Genomic DNA, 23888 nt, shown 5'->3' on the forward strand with positions numbered 1-23888 from the left:
ATTTTTACATTTGAGGTTGTCTTGGGGGCTTAATCGGCTAAACTGTACTTTGAATATAAGATCTTGGTACTTTGAGCATAGTTTCGGCCTTCGAGATGAAATCGGACGGCAATGACCCAAATTTCAAAGATGTTCACATCAATAATACGGAACTTTTTCATGTAGATCACTTCTCCATATGAGTCCATCTAGATAATCATTTGAGCCCATCTTCAGCTTCTGGTAGGATTGGCCTTGACAGTTTCCACCCCAGCAAGCTTTTTCCCGGCAAGCTTTTCAGCCCCGGCAAGGTTTTCGCCCGGCAAGCTCTTCCCCCGGCAAGGTCTTCACCCGGCAAGCTTTTCCTCCGGCAAGCTTTTCCGCCGACAAGCTTCTCCGCCGGCAAGGTTTCATTCAGCCGGCAAAGGCCGAATATTTTCTCACTCAGGGCCGGCCCGCGAAGTGTTGCCTCTAACTTTTGCATATGAATCCGGATTCGTGACCTTGCCAAAATCTGGTGTCAACAATATCATAGGATTTATTTCACCTTGCCTTGTACTCCAAGATAATCATGTATATATGCCCATGAGACTCAAGCAATAAATAACGATTCCATCAATCTCTCTCTCTCTTCTAACACCATATATATACTATGAAACTACATTTCACAATGAATTGAACAATATTTATTGGGCATTGCAAATGTTGATACTTTTTTATAAGTTTGGTCAAAGGAGACATACGTTGACTTTGTAAAAAACTTATATGCAGACTAAAAAGAATAAGAGAAAGTATGATATTGTAATCCAAATATGAGAGTATCCACTGTTTTTATTTGATTAAAGGCGCTTTTATTATCTTAAAATGTGGCATCAAGCGAAATAAGAGCATTAAGAGTATCACCCACCATCTACATTACTAGTATGCACACAGCCAAACACCAACTCTCTGACAAAAAAAGGATAAAAAACCGACAATTCGGCAACAGTAGTTTCATATAGACCGACACTATACCTATGTCAAAAGGTATGATGGACTCGTCTAGAGATATGCTGCCAGCCATGTTGGATAAAAACCTCCTAGGCACATGCTCCAACCACATACACGCGCCATGAACAGCGAAAAAAACCTGTAGACGAGAATCTTTTTTTATCATTAAAAACCAAATCATTTCAACATAGCAAAGACCTAAGCGACCATAGTAACGCATATGCTCTCACCCTTAAAGAGGTGTTTGATTGTTTCATCACGAGTACAAAAACACCAGTTTTTACTTCCAAGCCAGTTGGGACGTACGAGGTTGTCTTTGGTTAACACAACTCCCATATGAAAATACCACGTGAAGATTTTAAAATTTGAGAGGAATCTTCACCTTCTAAATGTTTTTGTTATTACTCACTGGTACCTTAAAATGCATGAATGCACGGTAATAACACGCTATAGCGTTTTGACAAATGTCTTGCTACATGAATCAGTGTATAATATCTCGCTAATAGCGCGTTATAGCGTGATATAGCACGGTAATAGCATATTTTGAGGGTCTTGCTATTTTGTCATGGGTTGCAACTCCTTCCATTCATAGTTGTAACTCTCTCTTGATGACGCGCTCCCATTCAAGGCTTGTGGTAGGATGTGGCTTGTTTGGGAGAGAGAGAGAGAGAGAGAGAGAGATGTGTTTGCAGGATGAAAATGAATGTGTGGAGGAGAACGACACTGAGCAGATAAAGCGGGCACGTGCGGTACTTGGGGATACCAACGCGTGCTTCCTACGTGAGCGAGCGATGCATTGACACAGTCTGTATGATCTGAAAACGATGGAATGATAAGAGTAATGCTACACCTACGAACCACTTTTTTCATCGATCTCATACTCGCACACTCCTTCCCCCTCGATATAGTATGCCTCTCGCATCATCTCTTAGATGCATCCCTCTCTCTCTATCCTTCTCCCCTGGCCTTGTTTGCTTCTAACACATACATGCATGTATACTGATCGATCTCCCTACATATACCTAGGTCGACTTTAACTATACTTAATGTAGTCCTTACGTGATTAGACTGCTGGCAAGTTATGATTGGAGAACACGGGCCCGGCCCCATTTAAATTGGGGAGGGAGGGGGGAAGCATTGATGGAAAGTTTGGTAAAAGTTCACGTTAGGAACGAATCATTTTCCATCCAAAACATAAAAGGGAAATGTTGCTTGTGCAGTGGTGTTGTCAAAAGTTTTCCCATTATAACTAGATGAGTAAACTTGAAATCCTGGAGAACAAACATCACTACGGATAAGCGGTGGTTTCCTTCACTCATTATTCTCCACGCGAGACAAGGACTACGTACGGAAGATAAAGCATGGAGCCGCGGCGCTGCTTGGATCATAGTAGTACAAGCTAGCGATCATGCAACGTTGACGGGTGGATCATGTTGGATGCGCTTCTTGGGCGCGACGGCCTCGATGGCCTCGCCGAGCGGCCACGCGGCCTCCATGAAGTACTCCCCGTGCTTCACCTTGTCCACCAGCGTGATCTCCCTCGCCGGCGCCAGCCCGAACCCGTAGACGAGCAGCGTGTACTGGTACACCAGGTCCATGCAGATGTAGGGCGTCTCGCGCACCCCGGGGTACGCCGCCTTGGCCTCCTCCAAGCTGAGCGGGCAGATCTTCTTGGCCGCCGCCCTGAACGCCCCCGGGCTGGACTTGGCGCTCGGGGCGTCCTTATCCACCCACCCGACCTGGGTGGCCTTGCCGTAGAAGAAGGAGGCCGCGTACAGCGTCGCCTGCCCGGCGCCGCCGCCTCCGCCCCACACGCCGCCGAAGGTGCAGTTCTTGTTCGCGCACGGCGCGTCCAGCTTCAGCGCCTTGGCCACCTCCTTCCTGCACTTGGTGTACACTGCCCCTTCCGGCGACGCCGCCGCGTCGTAGACCTCGCCGTTGTAGGTGTAGTTGCCGGTGGATCCACGCAGCATGCACGAGCTGAACGGCCCGGACTTGGCCTTGAGGATCTCCACACGAGCAGCCAAGTTGCCGTAGTACAGGTAGCTGCAAACTCAATTTGTGAGAAAATAGTAGATCCATATTACTTGTCGCTGGTTTAGTATATAATAATCCACCTCTCTTTGTGAGTTCGAACTTAATTGTGTGGAACTCAATTAATTATTAGTAAACATTTGCTCTTGTAGTGTCTAATTGACTTCATGATTGATGACCTGTGGACGTAGACGTTGTAGTCTTTTCCCTTGAGGTACTCCTTGGTGATGTAAGGGTCCTTGCCATCAGGCGTTGCCGGGGCGTTTGCTGCGGTGTTTGGAGAGACGGCGTAGGCCATTTGGACCGAACCGCCACCAAGATCGATCACGCCTACGGTCTTCGAGTAATCTCCGCCCAATCTATCCAGCAGATAGTTCAGAGCAACCTGCATATATAGCGCGTTTGCCAATCATAAATAAAATAAAAATTGAATAAATCTAAATCTCTCCGATGTCAATCACCGTCGACCTTGAAACTAAGATCAATGCAAGTTTTCGTATTATCTAACCTTTGAAAACAAGCAATACAATTTTTAATACTATATGAATATTTTCTATTGCCTGATGAATACTTTTTGAATTTATTTTTAAGTATAATACCTTATGAAATTCATATGAACAAATATGCAAAATCGACTGAATGTCAATCAACCTAGGACATATATAAAAGCTATCCAAAAAAACATAACCAAATGTTATAGAGAAAAGGTTCACAAGATTGGAAGAAGCGGTGGACTTACCCACATGTAAGACCCTTCTTGAGATCCCTCGAGAACATTGATCCACTTTGGGTTGTACTGGAATTTACTCTTGGTGTGGACGATATCCCTCACCTGTAATTGTACCAAGGGAGAGTCAACACCAACGGTCCTTCGATTACTCCTTGATGCATATATATTTAAACTGCTAATTAGTAAAGTGATTACCGCTTGAAGGATCTGCTCCGATGGCTTGTCTCCGATAAGCCTCAGCCCAGCCGTCGCCTGCTTAATATCTTTCGTCAGTGTTTAATTACCACATACATACAGAGTATAAAGGAGTTCAAAGATCAAATTTCAATTTTTTCATTAAACTCGTATATATATTACCCCTAGTTTAAGGGGAGTTCTGTTCATTTGCCACCAAGGGACGACACTGTTTGCCTTGTCGAGCAGTGGTATCACGGACTTTGCAGCCTCCTTGGGCCGCCCGGAGAAGGAACTCAGCCCGGGGGACACCTACACCATGAACAAAACCAACGTTGCATTCGTGCTTGAGTGTAATGATATAATTGTGAGATTTGCTTTTGCATATGTACTACAGGCGTACATACCTTGGCGAAGACCTCGATGTCGTCGCCGATCTCAAGGAGGTCCATCTTGTTGTCAAACTTGAAGACGTGCACGCGTGTGCCCGTGCTCCCGGCGTCGAAGATCACGGCGTACTTGCCCACCCCCGGAAACTGCACGGGCCCCTCCGCCGCGGTACTGCCTTTGCGGCCGAGCACCGTGTCGGCAAAGGCCGCGGACGACGAAGCAAGCAGGAGGAGGAGAAGCGGTGCCGCGGCGACGACGCGAGCCATTGGAGAGAGGGGGGGAGCTAGCTACTGGTGACTGGCAAGTGCTGACTGTTGAGTCCAGCTGTAAGTGACAGTGGGATTTAAAGAGGGCGAGATGGGGTCGTGTTTTGGATCAGCTCCCCAGCTGTGCACTTGTGCGCAATCGGGTCCCTGGTAGTAGGTGGCACAGATCCAACACACATGAAGACAAAGCAGATCGCTGGACGGTCGGCTCAAGATCTCCATGCGCAACATGCTCGTGTTTTTTCTGTTCTTTGATTAGCATTTGCTTGTCAGGCGGCCACGTTGTTTATAACACCAAAAGGGGATTTTTTTTTTCTCGAGCGCATAGCATGCGTATCATTTTATAAAGAGAGTTGGGTTGCTGCTGAGCTTTGGTAGTCGGTCTCATCCGGCGTGTTCGAGGGGTGGCCGATCCTCACTTGTCTTCGTGAAGTCGGAGCTGCAGAGGAGGTGCTTCCGCGGTGACGATGACACGAGACGGGTGGTCGGTTACGGCGCTGGCTCGGTGCAGGTCCAGCGCTTTCCCCCTGCAATGCTCGTCGCCAGAGTCGGAGTTGTCTGGTCTTCGGAGCGTGCGGTGGATTGTTTGGCGTTGTCCGGCGCAGGCCTCGACGCTCGTTTATGGTGAGGGCTTCATCGGTGGTCGTTGATGGTGGAGTCGGAGTTGCCTTGGCGGAGGTGTCATGACGATGATACCGGATTGCTACCTCGACCGTGTGTATGCGTTCTTGTGTGGGTTGCCAGGTCGCCCTGGGTGTCCTGTGTGGGCATGTTGTAACGAATTTCGTCCGGTTTTCCGTTAATTAACCGGGCAATTCTCTTCTTCTTTATTAATGAGGTGAGCCAAAGCTTTTGCCTCCGTTTTAAAAAAAATTATAAAGAGAGGGAAAGGGCATACAGAGCCCTCCACTGGTGTGGCCATTATATTTTACATACTACACCTCGACATTTAGTCCACTCCACACCACACTTGTGGTCATACTCATGCAGACGACTACTCACGCGTACTCCACCTACTTAACCTACTGAAGAAACTCTCTGCGCTCCCCTTCATGAGCCCTGCATTCCACCATGTTCGTCCTTCACGCTCCACGTGTCGCATGACAGTTGCAATATCCGGAGTAGCACCATCGAAAACCACTGCATGCCGGTGCTTCCACAACTCCCAAAGACCAAGCAAGATTATTGCCCTAGTGGTCCTGATGCTTAGGCCTTGCTTCTCTCTACTTTGGCATAAGAAGGAAAGCACCTCAGTCCCACTAGGCGCCCATGCCGGCACCTCTAGTGCATGGCAGATGTGCGCCCAAACCACTCTAGAGAACACACACAGGTGAGCAGTAGATGATTGCTAGTTTCTTCTTCCTGGTTGCAGAATGGGAATATGAGTCATGGTGCGGTAGCCCTCTCCTAGCTAGTCTGTCTGACGTCCAACACCTGTTGCGAAGGGCAAGCCATGAGAATAACCGACACTGCAATGGGCCGCTTGATTTCCACAAGAAGTCTGATGTAGGAGCGATCACGTGGCCCACGAATTTGGCCGCGTACGCCAATCTTACTGAGAAGGCACCGCCCCTCTCCCAGGACCATGTAACCTCATCGGGCCGAGCCTCCTGGAGCTCAATGTCGCTGATCCTCGTCCACATCCGTAAGTACTCCCGAATGGTGTCAATTTGCAGGTCTGGCCCGATATCTCTTGCCCATGTATTATCCTCGATGGCCTCGGCCACCATTCGTGCCCGCCGTAGCCTGGGCGGCACACTAGCATATACCATCGGTGCCAACTCCTGGATTCGATATCCATCAAGCCACCGGTCCTCCCAAAAGAGGGTGATGCGCCCATTACCTAGCTGCATTCTGGTCGCCGCCTTAAATAGTTGCATGGACTCCTTCGGCACCGAAAATCTGAACTCTTGCCAGCACCTACCTTCCTCGGCTTGCTGTAGCCACGACCACCTGCCCTGCATGGCCATGTTCATCCACCTCAAGTCTGGAACTCCAAGGCCGCCGGCAGCAGAAAAAGGTATTGGGAAAGGTGGGTGACACTTCCAACGTGGGTTCATGTGACTCACGTGTGGCCACACTTGTGAAGATAAGGCGATGCCCACCTAGGATTCCACAGACTCATGGGCAATGATATACGATGCAAGCATAGAAATTTTTTATTCAAATCCATAAAAAAATTAAACTTTTGATTTTCTTAAATCCATGAATTAAATAAATCTTAAAAAGTTAATGAATTTGGAAAAATTCATGGATTTAAGTTATTTTAATGAATTTTAAAACATTCAGAAGTTTAAAACTGTTCATGGATTTTAAAAATGTTCAGGAATTAAAAAAATCATGATTTTAAATAGTTTTGCCGATTTTTAGAATAATGTTAAAAAGAAAAAGGAAATGGAAAAAGAAAAGAAAACCATGCAAAACTTGTCCGAGAAAAACTAGTAGAAAACCGACCTAGAAAAAACCAGTGGAACCGTCTAGAAGGTCACCAAAACCTGTGAGGAAAAGAACTAACATACAGGAAAAGAAAGAGTTCGATCGGCCGAGCCCAAGGCAGAACGAGGCTGTGGCAGGTTGCAAGGATACTAGTAACTGGCGCTTAAGACGCTAAATAGGAGTTGGCGGTCACGAAGGTGTAGGCTCAGATCAGAGCTGCAGGCCCATTCCTGTGTACTCCCTGGTTTGATCGACTTTATTCAAGAACATAGAAAAATTGCTTACATGGTTTGAGAGTTTCGGAATTTATAAAGAAGACTAACATGTCAATGAATTTATAATTCATGATGCTCAGTTAGGGATATAACCGGGCCCCGTCTAAACCCACTTACGGTCTAACAGTTCAATAATTTGTTTTCCTTTTTGGAGAAAATGAACTATCGGCCTACATAAAAGCATCTAAACGAGAGTTGCGGACGTTGTTTATTTGCCATTTACATCCCTGTGCTCAATTGTTTCCAAGACTACAATTGCCAATATGCTGCTTAAGTGTTATGATAAATTCTGAAAATCCTGGTTCCTTGCCCCCTTGACCTCTTGGTGTTGGCATCGGCCAGCTGGTGCAGTGTTGTGCATATGTCAAGGATTTCCTCTCTGATTCTCAGCCTATCGGCATGGTTCACTTTTCTTCACAACTTGTTTTTTGCTCCCGCCTAGGATTTCCTGGTGACCGGTTCTTCGATGCAAGGAATGGGAAAGCTTATGCAGGCTAAAATTATTTACAACACCAGTCAGGGTTACAACGGCAGGATAAAGTGCCGCCAAGGTCCAGACTCTGCAAAGCCAAGCTTTAGTTCAGAGTTCAGTCGAGCTGTCGTCCTCGTGATGAATTTTTCTTTCATGTAAACATATTTGCTCAAGTCACTGTGTGGTATACAAAAGAGTGATGTTAAAGTATATACAAATATTGCGTCCGTTTGTTAGATAGATTGATAGAGTTATGCGTGTATGTTTCAAACTCATCTATCTCTTCTTCTGTTGGACTCTTCTTCTCGTTGTAAATCTTCTTTCCTTCTCCTGTACGAACTCCGGGTGAATCCGAGCGATCTCCCTATGCTTGTAAGCCACGACAACTTCTCAATATATACAGCGGCCTGAGACCAAAGGGTTCAACGCTTCCTCCAATCTTTACATGGTCATCAGAGCCTATCCTCATCGCATCTAGCAACCTACGAGAAAGCCTTCAGCCCGAGAGGAAAAACAACCTAGCCGCTGTATTTGCTGTAGATCAACGCCATGGCAGGAACCGATGCATCCACCGCCGCCGCTACCATCTCCACCCTCACCACATCCACCATGAGCGCCATGACTACCCAGTTTGCCGGTTCCTCCTACGCTTCTTCTTCCACCTCCAGCAACGGCGCTAGCTCCCTCGGGTCGCCTCCATCAGAGAAGCTGACAAGGACAAATTTCCTTCTCTGGAAGGCCATCGTGCTACCCCAGATCAAGGGGGCACAGATGGAGCACTTCCTGGATGCCGCAAACATGGCGCCCCCTGCCACCATCACCATCACCAAGGATGGGAAGGAAGAGCAGGTCTTCAACTACGCCAGGACGATCTGGTACGCCCAGCAGCAGCAGGTACAAGGTTACCTTATGGGATCTCTATCACGTGAGGTTCTTGCGCAGGTCGTTACTCTCCAGACGAGGGCCGAGGTGTGGAGCGCCATCCACGCCTTCTTCGCTGCGCAAACACAATCGCAGCTCGTCAACACTCGCATCGCCCTTGCAAATCTTCAGAAGGGCAACATGGGGATGCCAGAGTACCTCGCCAAGATCAAAGCCTTGACAGACGAGATCGCCTGCACCGGGTCTCCGCTCGGCGATGGGGAGATCGTCTCCTTCGTTCTGAAGGGTCTGGACATGGAGTATAACTCGATGGTCTCAGCCCTCTCTGCCCGCGTCGAGCCCGTCACCGTCGCCGAGCTCTACAACCAGCTTCTTAGTTTTGAAGCCCGCATCAATCTGCTGCAACAAGGAAACCTGCGTCAATCTTCGGTAAACGCCTTGACTCGTGGCCGTGGCTATGGTGGCCGAGGTCGTGGTCACCAAGGCCAGCAAGGGCGTGGCCGCGGCAACAACAGCAACAATGGGCGTGGGCGCGCCAACAACAATGGCCCACGCCCCTCTAGCAACAACGATGGTCGCCCCCGAACTCGATGTCAGCTCTGCAAGAAACCCGGTCATGAGGTACTTGATTTTTGGCTTAGGTATGACGAGAACTACGTGCCTGAAGAGCGTCATGTCCTTGCCGCTTTGAGAGAGCAAGGAGGAGAAGGAGACACCGTGTGGTATGCTGATTCTGGAGCAACTGATCATATTACTAGTGAGCTTGAGAAACTCGCAACTCGTGAACGCTACTATGGCAATGATCAAGTGAACACTGTTGCAAACGGTGGAGGTATGGACATACATCATATTGGTCAAGCTTTCATTAATTCCCCTACTTCTAAACATGATCTTGTTCTTAAAGATGTGCTTCATGTACCACAAGCTAATAAAAATCTTGCTTCCATGTCTCGTTTAACATATGATAATAATGTCTTCTTTGAGACTCATCCTGAATATTTTTTCATTAAGGATCGAGCAACGAGGGAGCTCCTCCATCACGGTAGATGCATCGGAGGTCTCTACCCCATCACATCCAGGGTCTTTAATCGAAAGCGTCGTCGTCAAGTCCAATCCGTCGTCAAGCCCTCCTTGGCAAGATGGCATCAAAGATTAGGTCATCCTTCGTCTATTATAGTTGAGCAAGTAGTAAATAAAGACAATCTTCCATTGTCAGGTAGAGATAATACAGAGTCTGTTTGTGAAGCTTGTCAATGTGCCAAGAGTCATCAACTTCCTTATCCTAGGTCAAATAGTGTTTCTCATGCTCCTTTAGAGCTTAGTGATGTATGGGGTCATGCAAGAGATTCTTTTGGAAGGAAAAAATATTATGTTAGTTTCATCGATGACTATAGCAAGTTCACTTGGATATATTTGCTTAAACATAAATCTGAAGTTTTTGCTATTTTTCAAGAATTTCAGAAACTTGTTGAGCGTCACTTTGACAAGAAAATCCTTGCAGTCCAAAGTGACTGGGGAGGCGAGTATGAGAAACTCAACTCGTTCTTTCGTAGTGTAGGCATTGAACATCATGTATCTTGCCCACATGCACATCAGCAAAACGGTTCTGCAGAACGCAAGCACCGTCACATTGTTGAAGTAGGATTGTCTCTACTTGCTCATGCTTCTATGCCGCTCAAATATTGGGATGAGGCTTTTATTGCTGCTACATATCTTATCAATCGCCTTCCTAGTAGAGTCATTGGAAATTCAACTCCTCTAGAGCGCCTGTTTCATCAAAAACCAGATTACACATCTCTAAAAATATTTGGGTGTGCTTGCTACCCCAATCTTCGTCCCTATAATCGCCACAAACTTGAGTTTCGGTCCACTCAGTGTGTTTTCATTGGGTACAGCAATCTCCATAAAGGCTACAAGTGCCTAGATGTCTCAACAGGACGAATCTATATTTCTCGCGATGTCGTTTTTGATGAAACTATTTTTCCTTTTGCCCAACTTCATCCCAATGCAGGCGCTCTTCTTCGTGAAGAAATTTCACTTCTTTCCGAGTCTTCAACTTCTCCTGATCACGGGGGTGAATTAACTGAAACTGATCATGAGATGTTACAAGAAAATAATGCAGAAAATAATGCAGGTTCTAATGAAGAAAATGCAGTTTCTAGCTGTAATTTTATGTGTGCAGATTTGGACAAAACAGGCGCTACAGCCCATGTTGATTTACTGCAGAACTACGGCGTCGGTGTTACGCGATCCAAGGAGAATCACCTGACGCGCGCTGCCAATCAGGAAGAGCCTGCCAGCCCATGTGCGGCAGACAGAGCGACAACAATGGGCCTCGGCGACTCACCTGTTGCCACGAGTGGGCGGGCCAACGTCTCGGCCGACAGGCCGACAGCCGCGGGGCCTAGCTATAGGTCGCCCTGCCGCGCACCCGAGAGGGCGTCATCTGGCGATGCCACACGGAGTCCGGTGGTTGGCGATTTCAGTACGAGGCAAATTCTCTCGGACGACGCGGTTTTCTCGGATCTGGAGCGACAGGGCAGCCGATCGTCTTCGGCAGACACGCCAGGATCTTCTGCGGCTGAGCTACATATTCCAGAAAATACAAACGATGAGCAAATAATTTCTGCATCAAGGTCTTCCGCTCGTATGAATGAAGTTTCTCAGCGTAGTACCAGATCACAGTCCGGAATATTCAAGCCTAAAGAATATAAAGATGGTACAATAAGGTATGACAGTCGAAAACATGCTTTTCTTACTAGTACTGGTGAACTTAAGTGATGCCCTTGCACACAAAGAGTGGAAAGAAGCTATGGATAGTGAATACCAAGCTCTTATGAAAAATAAAACTTGGCATCTAGTTCCACCAGGAAAAGGAAAAAATGTGATTGATTGCAAGTGGGTCTATAAAATTAAAAGAAAAGCAGATGGAAGCATAAATAGATACAAGGCTAGGTTAGTTGCAAAAGGATTCAAACAAAGATTTGGAATTGATTATGAGGACACTTTTAGTCCTGTGGTTAAAGCAGCTACTATCAGACTTGTATTATCTATTGCTATTTCTAGAGGTTGGAGTTTACGACAGCTAGATGTTCAGAACGCGTTTCTTCATGGTGTTCTTGAGGAAGAAGTGTTCATGCAGCAACCGCCGGGATATGAAAACAGAAGCACACCACATTATGTTTGCAAATTAGATAAAGCTTTGTATGGACTAAAACAGGCCCCTAGAGCCTGGTACTCAAGGTTGAGCACAAAGTTACAACAACTTGGTTTTAATCCATCAAAGGCAGATACCTCACTATTCTTCTATAACAGAGGCAACATAACAATATTTGTTCTTGTTTATGTTGATGATATAATTGTTGCTAGCTCCAGTCCAGATGCTACTACATGTCTGCTTCAAGATCTTCATATGGACTTTGCATTGAAGGACTTGGGCAACCTTCACTATTTTCTTGGCATTGAAGTAAAAAAGGTGAAGGATGGAATACTTTTGACACAGGAAAAATATACTACTGACATTATCAAGAGGATGGGACTGGAACACTGTAAGCCTGTAAGTACACCACTCTCAACTTCAGAAAAACTTTCCGTTGAGGGAGGAGATGCACTTGGTCCAGAGGATGCAACAAATTATAGAAGTGTTGTTGGTGCATTACAGTACTTGACTTTAACTCGTTCAGATATCTCATATTCTGCTAATAAAGTATGTCAGTATTTGCATGCTCCTAGTACAGTTCATTGGACAGCAGTTAAAAGAATTGTGAGGTATCTTAAGTTTACAATGGGACTAGGACTTAAGATTGCTAAGTCATCATCCATGTTGGTGACTGCATATTCTGATGCTGATTGGGCAGGGTGTGCTGATGATAGAAGATCTACAGGTGGATTTGCTGTATTTCTGGGATCAAATCTTATATCATGGAGTGCAAGGAAACAGGCCACTGTCTCTAGATCCAGCACCGAGGCGGAATATAAAGCTCTAGCAAATGCAACTGCCGAAATTATGTGGATTCATACTCTCCTTTGTGAACTAGGAATAAAAATTCCACAAGCTGCAAGGTTATGGTGTGACAATATTGGTGCAACCTATCTTTCGGCAAATCCTGTTTTCCATGCACGGACAAAGCATATAGAAGTTGATTTTTATTTTGTCAGAGAAAGAGTGGCTCGCAAATTACTTGATATCAAGTTTATTCCCACAGAAGATCAACTTCTGATGGCTTCACCAAACCACTTACCATGAGGAGGTTGAATGAATTTAAGTACAATCTAAATCTAGACAAGGTTTCATAGGTTTAGATTGAGGGAGGATGTTAGATAGATTGATAGAGTTATGCGTGTATGTTTCAAACTCATCTATCTCTTCTTCTGTTGGACTCTCCCTCTCGTTGTAAATCTTCTTTCCTTCTCCTGTACGAACTCCGAGTGAATCCTAGCGATCTCCCTATGCTTGTAAGCCACGACAACTTCTCAATATATACAGCGGCCCGAGACCAAAGGGTTCAACGCTTCCTCCAATCTTTACACCGTTAATGCAATAAGTACAATCTATGCCCACAACAGAAAACAGACACACACCAGACAGACATACATCACCTCCTCAGAGCTATTATGGCATACTGGATGCACAGAATTGCATTGGTAAGTAATTCTGCTGCTAAATGCTCACTTTTTTATTAATGCCTGACATGAATCAACTACAACAATCAGTACTAAAAATACATGGTCACAAGGATACAGAGTCCCAAGATTGACATATGTTTGAAACAATGCGAGGCCTTCTTTTGATTCAGTTGAATCAATTAGGTTGTATCAGAATTGCTCCTTTCAATAAAATAAGTGAAAATACATTTCATTCAAGCAATCCAGCAGACAAACAGCTAGCACTATGACCCCAGAACTAGTAACGAAATAACAAGCGCTATTTCTAAGAATGCGTTATCTTTATCTTTGTTAAGGGCAGTAGATAACATAGTACAAGAATCTTTACTGCCAAAGGTAATATACAAAAATCCCGGCACTTTGAATTCATGCAGAACACAGCAGTCTCCCATATACATACATAACCTGTAGCTCCAGTTGAAATGCGGATGCAGGACTGTCGACTTCTGCTGCACTTGTATTTTCACCGAGCAGTATTATATTCATATACATACATATACGCGAGAAGACCCATGCTACAGAAAAGAGGAGGTTATATGAAGTCGTTAGAAACCATCCAGGGTGAGCATCAAATCGGGGCGTGGACCACTCAATTTCGATTAGATACTTTTTTTTAGTAAATTGGTATTTGCTTCCGCAGTTCCAATTATATCAATACTTTATTTAATTTACTCCTATTTATTACTCCTCGAATTATCTATTTATCGGGACTAATAATACCTCATTCTAGGAAGGGCTGAGTTGAGTATGATTAATTTAGAAGATATGCTTGCCTTCTTATTTTCCGTCCTTAGTTTAGGAAAGTGGAAAGTTTTTTCCTTTTAAGTTAGGAATTTTGGGAATAGAACATTTCAATAAAGGAAGTCTTTCACCGGTTAAACAAGACCTAAGACTGAATCTAAAAGAAATTCCTAGGTTGAATCTATTTGCATTAAAAAACGATCAAAAAAGGGCGAGCGAAGTAAGTGATCGAAAAACTTTGTTCTTTGTTCGTCCTATCTATAAGAGGAGAGCATATGAAAAATGTAACCCATTCTTTCTTTTTTTAGCTCACTGGCCATCTGCTGGCAGTTTCGGGCTTAATACAGATATTTTAGCAACAAATCTAATAAATGTAACTATAGTGGTTGGTGTTTTGATTTTTTTTTTGGAAAGGGAGCATGTGCGAGTTGTCTATTTCAAGAATAGATTGGATCTATCCGGCGCTGCACTTTATAATATTTTTAGTATTTTTCGGATAAATACGAAAAGGGTGCACGATCTCGTTTGAGGTGTCAAATGAACCTGTTACCTTTCTAGAAATCCTGCTGAAGCTACTAACGGTTTCGCTAACATTGGGCGTTGCTACTGACAGCTCAGAATCTCAAACGGCCACTATGTTGCGGCTCTGCTGGCTCTGCTTGCTCCCCTGGCTCTCTCGGAGTGGCTTTATCTTCAGTACGCTGCAGAAAAATACAAAGTCAATTCTATCATTAACTTAAATTTGTGTTCACATAAATCATAAGCATTACACAGAAGGAACATGTTTGATCAACAACAAAATTCGGTGCTATGTGTAAATCAATGTACGCAGGTTGATGTGTACAAAGTCAAGGCATTTTGGATGAAAGAATAGTCCTGTAAATCTGAAACAGGTATTAATACAGATTTTCGTTCTTACTTTTAAGAAAGAAATTTTCGTTGCGATTTCTTCCGAAGCTCCTAAACGCATATTTTGGTACACATAGGAGTGTTTCCTTCTATTGATTTTAACATCAAAACCACCTTCTTGTTTTCTGATGTTTTCAATAACAAGGATATGTTGGGGAAAAGAAGAATTACTTTACTTCCTAAAAGCATTTTCTGCAAGAAAATCCATCAAGGAAGTACAGAACAGAAAAGGAGAACGTGGTATTATGGATGAGGGAATACGTGATCAGTGCAAAACCAAGTGCAATATGTATATGACAGATAGTATGGCAGGGCACATACCATTTCTCCTATATGAGCAAGCTTGATCTTGTTTTCCTCTGCTTCACACCACATGCTTAATCAATGGCAGTCACGAATTTCCAATTGTTGGAGGTTTGTGAGCTGTTGTATGCTGTGTGGCAAAGTCGTGATGCCAGGGCAGCACACAATTTCAAGTTTACTGAGAGAGGTGAGTTCTCCTAACCATTCTGGCAGCGATGTCATACTTCTGCATTCCAACAGTGTTAATGATTGGAGCTGTGTGAGTTGCCTCATCTTACCGGGCAATTTCTTAAGCTTGTTGTAGTTCAGTAATGACAGCTGCTGAAGAGACGTGAGGTACGTGAACCACTCAATCAGTTCTGCATGGTCTGAGTCTCGCATGTCTAGTTTCAGTGATTTGAGGGAGTGGAGGGCCTGGATGATCTCTGGTGAGATTGCTAAATCACTGCAACCATAGATATCCAAATCGCTGTGGGCAGGTAGGTGGTGAAGCAAACTCCACTGATGCAGAGGCAACTTGCTGCCTGTAACTTCCAGAGTAGTAGGTACTGAAGAAGAAGAAGATGAGGAAGCACCGGTGTGTGACACGCTCTCTCCCCATGAGATGAGCACACTATCACTTGTTGTTATACTCCAAGAGGCTGCTCTAGGAAGGTGTGGTTTTATCCTCAACTTGGGGCAATTATATATAATCACTTCCTCAAGCTTAGGGAACATGAGCTCATCCGGACTATCCTCGCCATTCGAGTATGCTATGTTCCATTCTTCCAGGCTTTTCATCGCACCCAGAATAAGCTCTCGGAGATTTGGTAGATGGCCAAGGGGTGGTAGACTGTTACAGTTTGGCAAATTAGACATCTCCACGCGCACAAGATTAGGGAGATAATTTCTGATACTCATTAGCCAGTCCGGAAAGCTCACGCTACTATAACCAGATATCTCAAACCTCTGCAAAGTGGTTGGTGGCACTAGCTCCCTCAGCAACTCCATGTCGTCCACGTATCTCTTCGCATCTTCGAACCACCCTAATCTCAGTTCCCCAATTCTGTGTTTCTTACGCAGATTTATAATGCGCACCTCTTCCAAGAACTTCACATTTCCAAGCATCCTGATACACAGCTGTTCAGGATTTATATGCTCAAGCAACCCAAGGTTGCTGTTAGATTCAGTACCATCTGAATATACAAAAAATTCCGGCAACAAGCCAAAAAGGCTTTGCCTATCCATTTTAGCCACACATTCTGGAATCCTAGTAACATGGCGGCACCAATTGAGGACCAACTTGCTGAGGCGGCTAGCACTATCTGGTATACTAAGAGAATATTGACCTTGGGAAGACAAGTCCAGCTGCTTCATATTGGGAAGCATGCAGATATAGTGAATGAAACTCTCAGCTTGATCTGTTGATGAACTGTCAAAGATATGATGCATGGACCCTGATAGATTCAAATAGCAGAGTTCAGTGAGCTTGCGGATGACGTCGGGCAGCCCTCTGAGATTTTTGCATGATGATAAGTCCAAATGTTGGAGTTTGTTAAGGCCATCCAAAGCTTGGGGTATCCCTAAAAGACCATTACAGTTTGACAAATCCAGATATAGCAACTCTCCGAGATTCCCAAATGACAATGGGAGTTCTTGTAGGTGTATACAACGTGATAAGTCAAGATGCATCAGACATTTCATTTCGCCAATCGACTCTGGCAATGCTGAGAGCTCATGACAGCAATGAAGGTTGAGATAATTCAACTTTGAGAGCATACGAAAAAACCTTGGATTCATTCTACCCTGAAATGATGGAGCCCTAAGATACCTCAACTGCTTAAATTGACCAATTGAATCTGGCAACTCATGGGAACAGTCTGTGCTTAAATCTAAGACATGGATGTACTTAGCTGGTGAATCTACATCATGATGGAACTGAATTCTTGTGTAGGTATGGTCCATAATATGCAGCGCCCTTAGCTTTGCAGGTGAAGTCGTGGATGGCTTTAATGGCTTAAAATCTGCGCGAGTCCGCCATGCATAACGGCAGTTCGGGCCCTCCAAGTCAAATTCATCAGCCATGACCGATCTTGCAAGGTCATGCACCAGGTCATGCATAGTGAACCTTGGAACATGTTTTCTTTTGAGAGTTCTACTGTCAGCCTACAAGAATAAGATACAATAGTGTAAGACTAACAGTTAAAATTCTATTACTGATGTGAGGTTGAGTTAAGCGAATTACTGACTGGATTTTAATCTGTATCTGCAATCCAGAGGTTATAACTGTACCGTGTGTTTCCAGCTGATGTATTGGGTTTTTCTTTTTTACTTCTTCTACACCTGTTTCTTTTGTAAGATGACTATTTGTTAAATCTATTGCCATTTTCATCTAGTGCATTTGTGTATTATGAAATAAGGGACAAATAAGAAGTAAAATCAAGAACATGAACACTAATTTTTTTCGTATATTTTGTATAATTTTGATAAAATGTTGATTTGCAGTACATTTTAAAATTATTTATATTCTTACCGATACAGTACAGTTACAATAAAGAAAAAATTCAACATAACAGTAACATTTGGTTTCTAGACTACTAACATACTACAATTAAAATATGAAATACAGTGTGTAACAGTTGTATACTGGTTGTAAGGTCCAATGAAAACTGATCGAGGTGCAGCAAATTAATTAGACCGAGTAAGAAATCTTTTCGATCCGTAAGAAATTTGAAACTTGAAAAGTCCCTCAACACAGCAGCTTGCCCAGATTCACCGTCAAGAACACATTTTAGTTAAGAACATATATACTTAATGCAAGGATTTGAGATGAGCAAAATGGCTTGAATGGTTCTGCGGTGAAACTGATTTGACTGCCTCATGCATACAAAACTAAAAAACACCAACTGTTCCTCGGGCAAAAAAAACCAATAATAAACAAAGTGCTGCACGGGGAAGATGAGTTGCAATTGTGTTGCCGGATTCAGAGCTCAACGAGGCGCTACAAGCACACTGCTAGAGTTGTAGGGCCATCAGCTTCGCACCCATTGCAATATTGATCTAATAAGTAAAATAATGTTGTGCAAAGTAATCAAAGAGCAAATGTGAAGATCGGCCTCAACTGCAACATTTGGCCATTGGTGGCTCTCTCCATGCTCTGGGAGATTTTGGACTCTAGGAACGCTCGTGTCTTCCGTAACAAGTACCACCGACCCTCCACTACCACTAGGAACATCATCAACGACTTCACACTTTGGACTTTTAGATCGAAAGATCCCTCTGAGAAGGTCGCTGCTATGTCTTGGCAGCTTACCTTTCCTCACGCGTGAGCCCTCTATTGTAAAACTGGCCCTTGTGGCACACACACACAAAGACTATAATTTTCTAAAGGGGCACGTGCGCTTTTAAAAATCATTTTTCAACATACTGCCTTCAACGGAAGTAGTAAAGTAGTTAAACTCATCGATTTTTGTTTTTGAAAACTGAAGTAGTAAAGTAGTTATTCCAACATACTGCATGCAACGGAATCATAGGAAAATATTCTCAACATCTCTAAAAAAATGTTCACTATCAACCAGAGTTTTAGTTCAATATATTAAATAAAAAAAGACAACTAGTACTTGTGTAGGTATGGTGTAACTCACCTTTGAATGTTGAAGAAAAGACATCTCCAGAAGCATCCTAAAATAATTTTGACCGACATGCCAGGTAGAGAACGCACTAGATGGCTCTATGAATCCAAGAGCAATCCATTGATAAATTAGATCATCTTCAATAATATTGTGACCTTTTGGAAAGATTGCACTATAACCAAAGCATAGCTTCAAGCGTGGAGGCATGAAGTTGTAGCTTAACAGCAAGGATGCAAGCACTTCATGTGTATTTGGTGTATCTTTGGAAATAGACAGTTCCCAAATATGATTGGTTCTAACCGAATCCCACATTTCACACGGCATGAATTTCAACATGTGTCCAAGTGATTGAGAAGCTAAAGCCACACCTCCACACTTTTTTGCAATTTCCTTCCCAATGGGCTCCAAACGCTCTTTGTCAGGACAAGCCTCAAAGTTGCATTTTTGCTTAATAATATCCCAGCACATTTCATCGGTGAAGGGAGATAATTCGTATGGAGCAACAGTACCAATTTCCTTTGCAATGCTTTCTTCGCGTGTGGTTACCACAACCATCACCTTGCTCCCCTCACCCTGCTTCAGCATAGCCTTCAATTGTTCTAGTTGAGAAGGATGCTTCTCCCACAGGTCATCCAAAATGATCAGGATCCTCTTACCAGTAAACAACTCTTGAAGACGAGTATGGATACTATGTAAATCAGATATTTGGCTCTGCTGGGACAGCTGCGATATTATAATGTTGCCAATTTTTTTCAAGTCAAATGTCTGGGACACATAGACCCACACCCGATAGTATTCTTTGAACTGGGAATTGTTGAAAACCGATCTTGCCAAGGTGGTCTTTCCAATGCCTCCAAAGCCCCATATGGGAAAGAAGGTGGTACCTTGAGTGCTGTTCTCAGATAAACAAGCCAAGATTTTCAGTTTTTCTTCACTCCTCCCGATGATTTCTGCTTCCTCCGCATTCCCTGTTGTTTCCCGAACATCAGGAACTCGCTGCTCCTCGCTGCGAGCTTCTGGCAGAACCCGATAATTGTTACGGTCATCTGTTATCTTTTGTAGGCGCTTTTGCATCTCTTTCATCTTGTGTGGCATCTTAATCTTCTTCATCGTAGTTGCTAACTGCAAGAGATGCAATGTGAATTGTTAGTACCATGGAAGGCTTTCAAAGAACAAACGATGACTCTTTTATGAAGTCCCATTGTAATTTAAAAAAATTAGTATAAGGCTAAACCGACTAGTTATTTGATTGTTTTCCGGCGGTTACAAAGACCCATTATACGAAACTAATGCACGTGTACTAATAACACTGTAATAATGAACTAGCATTAGTACTTTGATGGTTTGTTTCCTACTAGAACTTTTATACAGTGGCATTTCCATTTATTAGACATAGCTGTGCCTCTATTCGTGCTTACTCCCTAGCCGCTCAATAAGCAGATATAGCTTTTACATAACATCGACTTAAATATCGAGAGAGTGGTTTTTCTACACCCATCCTTAGTGCACCCACGCAACAAAACATACCAAAACATTTTGAAAAAAATTAAAACTTTGTGGGAATGATCATCAACTAATGTTAGAGAGGCTTGCAAATTTTTGTGGTCAGACATCCGAGGAGCTCTATACAAAAAAGACAAAATTACTCAAAATGTATGTGCATTGTTTGACCCAAATTTGTTTTTTTTTTGTGCAGTTCTCCTAAGATATCATTTGACCACCAAAATTGGCAAGTCTCTCTAACATTTGTTGATGAACATTTCCATAAAGTTTCAGATTTTTTTGAAATGTTTTGGTATGTTTTTTTGCATGGGTGCACCGTGGGTTCAGTCACTACTTCCCCAAATATCAACTCCAATGGTGAGACTCAAATCTACTTCAGTACATAAAAATGTTTCAGATCTACTAATTCATTACCTAAAAAAATCAAGCTTTCCCGGTTCATCTCTTAGAAATAATAATAATAAACTGCCTTCAGATCCAGATTGATGGCAACCAAATCAACAGAATCTTGCATACCAGGTTGAGGTTGGTGTCAGCTTCAAAATCTTGAAGCATGTCGGAGATGTCGTTCACGGCGTCTTTGAGCCGCTTCAGCCATAGAAGCGCCGAGTTATCCGTGATAGAGCGTCTCTCAGCGTCGCTGAGCACGGCCTCCACCGACTCGAGCGTCATCTTCATCTTCTCCAGATCCTTCTTCATGTTCTTATGCAGCTTGATCTCCCCAGCGATGGTAGAACTGATCTGTCTTATCACCACCTTGATGACGGCTGAGGCGAGCATGCCCCCGAGCGCCGCCCCGACGGTCGCCATGGCTCGTGTCTGTCGGGTTGGGGATTTTTCAGTCTACCAAGGCATTGGAAGCAAAAAAAAATTGTATCAGCAACTGCAGAATCAATCATGACCTGCTTTACAGATATCACTAATTAACTTGCAGATAACCAGCAGCTAAATTTGCAGGCAAGACTGGAACTGGACAGGCAGAAGTGCAGAGCAACGGAAGCCGTGCGCTTGCAAGGAAGACGGTAGAGCAAGGGATATGGACCTGTAGACGGCTCTCCACCGATCCGGCCTGGTTGATGTCGGCAGCGGCGGGATCCGGTGAGGTGAGGTCGGAGGCGGCCGGGTCCAGGCGTCGTCGCCCAGGGCGACAGCGAGGTGGCGGCCCGTGACAGGTCGTGTCCGGATGGCGAGGGGCGTCGAGGTAGCGGCCGGCGCGGGACGGCCGGAGGATGGCGAGGGCGTGGCGGCCGCCGGCCAGGAGCGAGCAAGTAGAGCAGGCGGCAGAGCGAGCGCGGCGAGGGGACCTCAAAGTCAACTGATGAACCGGAGGGAGTACGAGAGCACCTCTAGCCAGCCAGCTATACTTTAAGGGAAACGTTTATATACGTCCGGCCGAGGCAAACTGCTTCCCACGTCTCACGCGTTCCTGGTGGGCCCCGTGCGACTGCCCTTTTTTTCTCCGTTAGTTATCTCTTGACTCATTCGTTACCTTTCTTCTACGATAAATGATATGCACGGTGGGCAGCCGTTTGGTGCCATGCATGGACGGCTTCTTAGGCTTGTCTTTTTTTTTTCAGGTTTAAAAGAAGTTTATTCTAAAGTAACAGGCTTATAGTCCGTTAATACAAGATTATGAATGAAGGGGGTGGCCGTTGCAACCGGTGCTACGAGCCGTTCGGGCATAATTAGCAAGACAATGTGAGTACAGCAGTGCTCTTCTTCTGCCTCCACGCACATCGAGTCATACTTTGCTACGAGATGTTGCATCCGGTCGAGTAAAATGCTTCAACCGGCAAAATTAAAAGGTGGAACCAACGAATAACAAAAAAAAATGGATACAAAGGGTGGCAGATTTTGCGAAGTGAGATTTACTAGAACCAGCAGAGTCGGTGCCACAACCGTGTAGAGAAGATGCTAGAACCGTGGAGGGCGGCGGAGCTGCGCAGCGGACAAGAGTTTTGCTGGAAGTATCGACGCGAGCTGGAACCAGTATTTATTTATTTGCTACAACCGACGAATCCTGAGCTGGAACCAGCATTTCTTTTTTGTTGTTGCATCGACTGGATTGGTTTCCATGGTGTCCGGATGGAGTCCTGAATTTATTGCAACCGGCAATCTTTTTTGCTACGATGGAGCTCGTTGACAGGGTGTTGCGGTCTGAGACCACCGCCACCGAGGTTGCGGCCGTCTTCACCGCAGATGCAGCCGTTACCACCAGAGCTGGGACTGTCGCACCAGGAGCTGCAAACACAATGCACGCTGTTGCATGCGTGGACGCGACAGGAGAAACATGCGCCGACCGGCAATGAGGGCAACGGTGCTTCGAGGTTAGTCACCTAGCTCGTTCATGGCGTGGGTCCATGGCGGGTGCTGCTCCGGTTCCCCTTTTTGCTCGTCCGATGTGATTTTATAAAGAACGAAATACAATACAAGAAGCCTGATCTGACGGCGACAACACCCAGATCTAATGCCCACGCGGTGACCGGCCTAAAACTAGCCACAATGGGTAGTAACATAGATTAGTAACATGCACATGTTATTAGTCTATATTACCACCTCTATAGTGAGGAGTAACATATGTGTGGTAACATGCAACACTTCATTTATTAGGCTATATACTCATTTTGCCTTGATATGTGTGATGTTACTCATACTACTAGTAACTAGCTATGTTACCATTTCTCTTCATTTCTTCATTTATTGCTTGCCACATCATTTATTTTATCTAGATATGTGTGATGTTACTACCTATATTACTCCCACTGTGAATAGTCTAAAATTGAGCCGGCCGACCGACCGGCGCCTAGTGGTCACCATACTTTGATGACACATTTAGTAGACTGCATATTACGAGGCCAGACCAGCGCGATATCGTTTTGATCTGTTTGGTGGGCTGCGTTAAACCGAATTCTTGACCCACGCGATATTTAAAACACTTCTCAGTAAGGCCCGTTAGGAACGGCCAAATTGAATTTTAGTGATCCGATGATGCAGCTAACTATGCACACATGTACGTGGGTTTTGCATAATTAACCCATTTTAGCCTACACAATGGGACTTCGATTCGAGATAAGTTTTACAAACAAAATATGCACATCTACATTATGGTTCTATTTAGGCGATCGGTTCTCAATTTCATGAACTGTAAATATTCAAATTTGTGCTAATCTTTGGAGATTTTTAATGAATTTCGGTAAAATCCTCACACCAAGTCCACTATTGAAATTTCCTTTCACCACTAGCTTCATCTTGCTATTTCACACGAGTTTTGCGTTGCAGTTTTCGGTTTTGACGATATCTACATCTCTCTAGTGGACTATACAAATGCATATGTGTGGTCTCATTTAATGACACTTCTTAATTCCTTTTAATCTACACTACGATGCTTCCATTCAAGATGAGTTGTGCACGAAAAAGATGCACATCAACATTGTGGTTCCATTCAGACGATCGGTTTGTAAATGTTCAAGTTCGTGTTGATGTTTGGAGCTATTTTAGATGAATTTTGTCAAACTCATTATGCATGGT

At 44.3% G+C, this 23888-nt stretch overlaps 4 protein-coding genes across 5 annotated transcripts; 1 reads left to right on the forward strand and 3 right to left on the reverse strand.

Moving 5' to 3' along the window:
• Positions 1-2192: 2192 nt before the first annotated feature.
• On the reverse strand, positions 2193-4624 carry LOC125506521 (putative apyrase 3). The gene is made up of 6 exons (XM_048671322.1): positions 4315-4624; positions 4091-4219; positions 3929-3985; positions 3743-3835; positions 3183-3388; positions 2193-3015 (listed from the first exon to the last, which is right to left on the reverse strand). Exons 1-6 carry the CDS (start codon positions 4561-4563, stop codon positions 2376-2378), a joined length of 1374 nt encoding a protein of 457 aa, XP_048527279.1. The 5' UTR covers positions 4564-4624; the 3' UTR covers positions 2193-2375.
• A 1346-nt stretch (positions 4625-5970) lies between these two features.
• On the reverse strand, positions 5971-6533 carry LOC147974051 (uncharacterized). Its single transcript, XM_087524890.1, has 2 exons — positions 6084-6533; positions 5971-5997 (listed from the first exon to the last, which is right to left on the reverse strand). Exons 1-2 carry the CDS (start codon positions 6531-6533, stop codon positions 5971-5973), a joined length of 477 nt encoding a protein of 158 aa, XP_087381016.1.
• A 1762-nt stretch (positions 6534-8295) lies between these two features.
• LOC147974052 (uncharacterized) lies at positions 8296-12495 on the forward strand. Its single transcript, XM_087524892.1, has 4 exons — positions 8296-9460; positions 10811-11357; positions 11695-12396; positions 12486-12495. The coding sequence occupies exons 1-4, from the start codon at positions 8296-8298 to the stop codon at positions 12493-12495; spliced, it is 2424 nt and encodes an 807-aa protein (XP_087381018.1).
• A 961-nt stretch (positions 12496-13456) lies between these two features.
• LOC125506522 (putative disease resistance protein RGA3) lies at positions 13457-21705 on the reverse strand. 2 transcript variants are annotated; one of them, XM_087522348.1, is made up of 5 exons: positions 21403-21705; positions 20877-21203; positions 18870-19979; positions 14585-14735; positions 13457-13808 (listed from the first exon to the last, which is right to left on the reverse strand). In XM_087522348.1, exons 2-4 carry the CDS (start codon positions 21168-21170, stop codon positions 14649-14651), a joined length of 1491 nt encoding a protein of 496 aa, XP_087378474.1. In that variant the 5' UTR covers positions 21171-21203; positions 21403-21705; the 3' UTR covers positions 13457-13808; positions 14585-14648. The 2 variants fall into 2 exon arrangements, with proteins under 2 accessions (XP_087378474.1, XP_087378473.1); XM_087522347.1 differs by lacking the exon at positions 13457-13808 and adding an exon at positions 15265-17391 and having other exon boundaries at positions 14598-14735.
• Between the last annotated feature and the right edge of the window lie 2183 nt (positions 21706-23888).

Source organism: Triticum urartu, chromosome 5A (assembly GCF_056163025.1).
Source record: "Triticum urartu cultivar PI428250 chromosome 5A, HENAU_Tu73, whole genome shotgun sequence".
NCBI lineage: Eukaryota > Viridiplantae > Streptophyta > Magnoliopsida > Poales > Poaceae > Triticum > Triticum urartu.